General features: G+C 52.8%; 1 protein-coding gene across 3 annotated transcripts in view; it reads right to left on the reverse strand.

Annotated features, from left to right (window-relative positions):
* Positions 1-5,905, reverse strand: part of Kcnj9 (potassium inwardly rectifying channel subfamily J member 9) — an 8,754-nt gene extending 2,849 nt beyond the window's left edge. The window contains exons 1-4 of one of the 3 annotated variants that reach the window (XM_031390044.1): positions 5,735-5,905; positions 4,585-4,714; positions 4,127-4,419; positions 2,484-3,361 (exon numbers count right to left, since the gene is read on the reverse strand). In XM_031390044.1, coding sequence (XP_031245904.1) covers positions 2,484-3,333 — 850 coding nt within the window. In that variant the 5' untranslated portion in view covers positions 3,334-3,361; positions 4,127-4,419; positions 4,585-4,714; positions 5,735-5,905. The remainder of the gene's footprint in view (positions 1-2,483; positions 3,362-4,126; positions 4,420-4,584; positions 4,715-5,734) is intronic. The other 2 variants (XM_031390052.1, XM_031390035.1) reach the window with 2 other exon arrangements.
* Between the last annotated feature and the right edge of the window lie 720 nt (positions 5,906-6,625).

Genomic DNA, 6,625 nt, shown 5'->3' on the forward strand with positions numbered 1-6,625 from the left:
GGGGGGGGGAGAGGAAGCTTTAGTCAAAGGGATCCCTGCCAAGGGATTCCTTCTCCTGTCTGTCATCCCACAACCCTCTTCTCTCTCCGAGAGTCCCACCTCTCTTTGGGCAGCTCTCTTCTCCATTTGCCAGCCTATGTTTTTTCCCCCTACTCTTAACCTTAAACCTAACCTTCCCGTTTCCCACAGAGCCCGCCTCCTTCTAGCCCCAAGCATTCCCAGACAATGGGCAACTAGCTGAACTGATTACAATCCCAGGATTGAAAGCTCACCACCTTATTAAAAGTCCGGTCCTTCGTGTGATGGTGCCAACAGATGGGATCTTTTAAAACGTGTATTGCATTTGTGTATGTATGTGGAGGTAAGAGGACAACTGGGAGAGACAGTTGATTACACAATGTGAGACCTGGTAATTCAACTCAGGTCATCAGGCATGGTGGCAAGCTGAGCCATCTCTCTGGCTCTGGGTTATCTCTTACACAAACTAAAATCCGTCTCCTAGGACCTGTGCCCCCTGGTTTCATTCCCTTACCACCTGACACCCCTTGAGTGTCTGTAAATACAGCCTGGGGTTCCTTTACATCTTCTCTTCCTGATTGAACACTCATGGCCATTTCTTACTTCATCTGATTTCCCCCCAAAGCTTACGCTCTTCATTGCTAATCAGAATGGCCACAGAGGCCCAGGTAAGGATCCGTCTGGAGTGCAATCCATTTTCCAATGGTGTGGCCTTATCTGTGCACAAAAGAAGCTTACTATCTCTTGCTTCTTACCAAGAGGCTTTCGTGAAGCGGCCCGTGATTACATTACATAAACGTTTGCCTTTGGATGCTGCATCACGTTGCTACAGCAAGCCCGTGGCCAACTAAAACCTCCAGTTCTTTCTCCACCGGAGCCTTCCCATGCTGTGCTTACATAAGTGATTTTTTTAAAGCCTAAATGTAGAATTTTATATTTATTCCCCTTAAATGTCATCATGTTGGGTTTTGGCTCATTATTCTTGCTTTTCAAAAGCAGTTTGAATCCCAAAATACTACCATCCTTCCCAGCTTTATCTCTAGAAAAATCAAACAAGCTCCCCCTTCCTCCCCCCCACCATGTCCTTTACACTGCCCTTCCCAGTTCTTGCCCTGGGCCTGTGTCCTGTCTTCTCTGTTGGGTTTTTGCACCCTCCCCTCAGGGCAGATCATTTTCTTCCTACCTCAGAATCTCCCCAAACCAGAATCCATCTCAGAAACAGAGGCGTTAAAAAAATTCACTAACCAGAGACGGGCTCTGACATTGAAAGTCTGGCCCTGAGACATCTTGGGGACACTGGTATTCTTTGGCAAAGCTGAAAGAAGATGTATTCAGTGACGGTGGGGAAGGAGAGGCCACCAGGACCTCTGCAGGGAGAAGGCCCGAGAAGCAGAGATAAGGCCTGGGGGAGTAGGGATGGGTGGGAGGCAGAGGCAGAGGAGGAAGAGAAAGCAGATGAAAAAGTCCCTGTTAGAAACCTGCCTGAGATTGTGCCAGAGAGAGGGACAGCTACAGAGACAGAGGGAACAGTACAAGAAGGGGACGGGTTAGGACCAGCCTAGACGGAGTGATGGAAGAGTGGGAAGTGGGAAGGCCTGAGGTGGCCTCGGAGCAGAAGCTGTTTTTGCCTAGGACCTAGAACCGGGTTTCAAAGGCTAGCAGCAGGGAGCAAGTCTGTCCGTAAGCAGCTCTGCAGCTCCTCCTAGTGGCCTCTTGGTTCATCTGCATTTTCCTTATGCTCCCCGATGGCTAGGACCTGTTTTTGGCTCCTAGTCTTTTTCCTAGCTGCTCCCAGGCTCTTGACAGTGTAGGCCTGAGTGAAGGCACTGACGTCACCATTCCTTCTGGAAAGGGGCTAGAAATGGCAACACCGGGGGAAGTTAAGAGTGACAGACGGGGTCGGGGAGACAGAAGTGAGACCAGTTATCCCTTCCCTACCCCTAAGTCTGCCTCCTTGGGAATAACCTAGGCCAATTAAATTCCAGGGCTATGGACCTATGAGCTTCAAGAACTCCGCACTTAACCTTCATCCCAACACCGTACCAGGAAACTCTGAAGATAGATGTCCTGTGTTCAACCCAGGCTGTGCTATTTATTGGCTTGTGACAGCGGGCTATTTATGGGCCCTTTCTTTGGGGCTACTCATTCTCTGAAAAGTGAGCACAGTCAAAAGTAACCTCCAGGGGAGCTTTGCTGGGCTTAAATGAACTCAGAGATGTAAAGTGCAGTTCAAAGTGACATACCTGTCAGGTCAGGGCCTCAAGCTAGTGCCATTTCCAAGCTTTTCTTGACTCTGCAAAGTCACCCTGTCCGTCCCTGTCATCTCCAGTCTTTCCCCCGCCACCTCCCCCCTCCCCCGCCTGTCACCCTACACTCCACTCACTGTCCATCTTCCTGTACCTCCCCTGGCTGCTTTTCTTGCCCTTGCCCTGTATCCCTGGTCCCATCCTCCAGCCTGCCCGCACCCGTGGCCTCCACCATGCCCTCAAGAATGACTACGATCTCGAAGTCGTCCCTCTCGAGGGCGCGGCGCGATGCCTCCCAGAAGGGGCTGGCGGCATCGATCTCGTGGCTGATGACGAGAGGTGAGACGAGGAAGAGGCGGTCGTCCCCCGTGTCGAAGCCCACGCTGAGGTCGGTCTGGTGCAGAGGGATGAACTCGCCCTCGAGCGTCTGGCGCGAGCGGATGAGCTTGGCGCGGATGGAGGCCTCGACGATGTGCGAGGATCGCAGGTCGCCCACGCGAAACATGAGGCAGAGGCGCCCGTCGCGCAGAGACACCACGGCGTGCGAGGAGAAGACGAGAGTGGCGGCGCGCTTGTTGGGCTGCGAGATCTTGACGAACATGCAGCCCACCATGAAAGCGTTCACCATGGAGCCCAGGATGGCCTGCAGCAGCAGCAGCACGATGCCCTCGGGGCACTGGTCGGTGATGACGCGGTGTCCATAGCCGATGGTGGTTTCCGTCTCGATGGAGAAGAGGAAGGCGGCCACGAAGCCGTTGAGGTTGTTGACGCACGGGGTCCACGCGGTGTCCTCCAGGTGCTCCAGGTCGCCGCGGCCGTAGGCGATGAGCCACCAGATGGCGCCGAAGAAGAGCCAGGTGAGCGCGTAGGCGAGCACGAAGAAGAGCAGGCTGAGGCGCCACTGCAGGTCCACCAGCGTGGTGAACAGGTCGGTCAGGTAGCGGTAGGTCTCGCGGACGTTGCCCTGCTGCACGTTGCAGCGACCATCCTTCTCCACGTAACGCTGGCGACCGCGGCGGCGCGGCGGCTCCTCCGACCCGGGAGAGAAAGCGGCGTTCTCCTGCGCCATGGCGGCCGCAGCGGGGATCCTGCGGGGTCTTAATAAAGGTGTGCCGAGCTGATGGATCCGCCCCGAACTCAGGGCTAATGCTGTGAGCGAATCTCCCTTCCTGTCTCTTAGCCTCAGTCCTCCCCCTCCCCCACCCCCAAGGGTGGATTGGGCAGGACAACCCTAATATTCCCACAAAACTCAGAAAGTTGGGTGGGGGGCAGGGGGCTGGAGAGATGGCTCCAATGGCCCACTGGTTGCTCTTCCAGAGGATCTGATTTCGATTCCCAGCACCCACAAGTCGTCTCACAACAGAAACCTACTGTAACTCCAGTCTCTCTCCCTCTTCTGGCCTCCGAGGGTAATGCACAGACGTACATGAGAGGGCAAAACATCCGTACACATACAATAAAAACAAAGGCTAAGAAAAAATTGTACGGATTACACAGGGTAAAGAGCACAAACTGGGTGTCAACAGATTAATAAGAAGGATGCATTAGAGATCTCGATGTCACAGATCTCAGCGTCACTACCTCAAGCCGGTGTATGCAGCACCTCACGGGCACCCCGGGTCAGACATTTGGGGGTTCTGAAGAGGGTGGCCTTCTTGGCAGTTCCTTCTCTATGCAAAGCCCTCCCTGCCACAAGGACTTCCACAACCCTTTCCTTAGCTATTATCCCTTCCCCCAGAACTTTTCAGCATCCTACCGGAAGACCCACCGGAAGGCTGTTTTGAAGTCATCCCAAGACCGTGCCCTCAGTTTTCTCCCTGGTCTCTATCTCCTGCCACATCTTTTCTCCACCCCAGACTTACCAAGGGGAAAGAAATGCAGACTGTGCACAGAAAACCTCCAGTGTGCAAAGGTTGGATGTCCCCAGCATTGGGAAATTCCCACTGGCAAGTCTAAGTGCTTCACCACACTCACTGATGCTCTGATACCAGCCAATTTCCCCCCGGGGCTCCTTCCCAAAGGAGACATGCTGAAAAAGGGTTGGCGATAGGAGACTGGAGGCCCCATGAGGTCAACTGCCCACGGCAAGGATGAAGGATGCTCCAGGCCATGCAGAGTTAGCGCTAGTCTAGTATCTCTCAGATTCCTATTCTTCCTAAGAGGTAAGAAATTAGACCAATGGAAACACCAAACGCCCACATCGGCCCCCCTCCCAGTTTCCTGCTTTGCATTTACTACCCTACCAGCAACCCCACCCACTCCTGCCATATGTCCTGAAGCCCACATTCCACACAAAGCCCAGATTCCAAGCAAAACCCACCTGGTTTTGCTTCAAATTCTTCCCCCTGAGAATCGCTCTGAGTTATAATCTTCCCGGAGAGATGGCTGTTCAGGGTCTTTCCCTAGGCTCTCACGGTCCCCTAAGAGATATGGACCATATGAACAGAAGCCTGTAGAACAAGAATTTAGGACTCATTAACCTTCCTTTCTTTTTCTTAGGATTTGCCATCTCCTCCCATTTGGGGTGAAGGGTGGGGCAGAAGGGCTGGGCGGGGGGAGAGCAGGTGGCCCTGTGGGGGCAGAAATATGACATAAGGATTTCAGATGGTTTGGAAGTTTGACCAGATCCTAGGGAGAAACTGCATGGCTATGTAACCACAAACCCGACATTTGAATTTTTAAATTTTGGAGCCAAGTGTTCTGCAGCCAGACCTTTGGAGGGTGTGTGTACCTTAAATAAAGGTAGAAGGAGAAACCATGAAAAGATGGTTTTGTATCCTAAGGGGACCCCACACACTTGTTTTCCATGGAAGTCAGGAGACATGGCCCCGGGAACACTTTGGCAATGGCAGATTAAGATCTTCCCCTCCCCCAACAGCAGGCTTGCTTTTCCCTCTCTGCAGCCCAGGGTGTCCTCTGCAACTGATCTGTAAGTTTTCAGTGCCTTGAGACCCCCCCTGGTCTCTTTCGTCCTAGTATTAACTTCAGGTGGGTTTCTAGACATTCTTCTTAGGGTCTTAGGTGATCTGACCTCCATCTATGCTCAGGGATGGGGAAGGATTCCCAGTGTCTGATCACCCCCAGAACACTGACTGCCCAGGGAAACTACTGATTACATCCTAGCTGTTCCCATCTCGAGAAAGGGTCTCTTCTTCGTGGAACAGGAAAGGTATGCAATGGCCACCACCTGAAGAGCAACGTCTTCATTTCTGCCTCTTCCCTCCAAATAACTCCAGTTCTTCAGACCACAGTTCTTGGGCACGCTGTGACCCCTTTCTGTAAGATCCCAGGACCACACTTTCTTGGCGTGTTCCTCCTCCCTCTAGAGAGTGCCGACCAGTACGGGGGGAGGGGGCTTATGTTTTGGGAAGAGATGTCTGGTGAAAACTCCCTCAGGAACCAGCTCCACCCAAACCCCTCTTGGCTCAGAAATAGGGGCCCAAAACCCCAAGTCCCACAACTCAACTCACAGAGCCTGGAGAGAAGAGGAGCCGGCAGCAGAGACCCTTGGGGTTTGGAGTCCATGTCCCTGACACCATCTCCCCCAATACCCTAGGTCCCCTCTGAGAGTGGGAGCCGCAGACACTGCTGTTTCTCCTGAACGTAACGGCAGCTCAGACTAGGACTTGGTATCTGTGTCATCCCCACTTCCCAGGTTCCCCTGCTCCTCTCTCGTTTCTATGGCAACCAGTCTGGCTACAGCTCCACAGCGTCCCCCTCCCTTCCCCAGTCCTGGGTACCACTCTGGCTAATCCACACGCCACAGCTATTTTTAGTCAAAGTCCCTCCTCCTGGACACCAAGAGAGTCATCTCCTCACCTCTTTATGGGGGGCGGGGGGAACCTTGGCATGCTCCTCATTCTGGGAAAATAGAGGCATTGGAAATAAGATATTTGATTTCAGGGGCCATTTGGGAGTTTGCAGCTCATGATCCTCAGCAAGGACCACTGGGTGAAGGTGCTGCTCTCAGACGGATCAGGCCCAGCATGACAAGGCTGCATTTTTGAAGAGACCTCTGATACAGAAGGCAGCAGTCAGAGAGAAAGAGGTCTGCGGAGGTAGGGGCTACAGAAGCAGGGCCAGAGGCTCTGTCTCACCACGTCTCACCGTCACTGATATACATGTGACCTATAGAGGTCCTTTCACTTCTTTAAGCCATAGTAATTCTGTCTGTCTCAGAGTGTGGGCATGGGCAAATAGCCCTCTTCTGCTTGCTCCACCTGGGATGCAGATCAAATTAGGCAGCGGAAATAAAAGGGTTGTGAGATGTATTTTTGCTAATAGCAAAAAGTTGAGAAAACCCTCAAATGTCCAGTGGAGAGAGATGTCTCGGCTAGCTCTGACTATCAACCCTACAGACT

Source organism: Mastomys coucha, unplaced genomic scaffold, assembly GCF_008632895.1.
Source record: "Mastomys coucha isolate ucsf_1 unplaced genomic scaffold, UCSF_Mcou_1 pScaffold1, whole genome shotgun sequence".
In the NCBI taxonomy this organism is placed as follows: domain Eukaryota; kingdom Metazoa; phylum Chordata; class Mammalia; order Rodentia; family Muridae; genus Mastomys; species Mastomys coucha.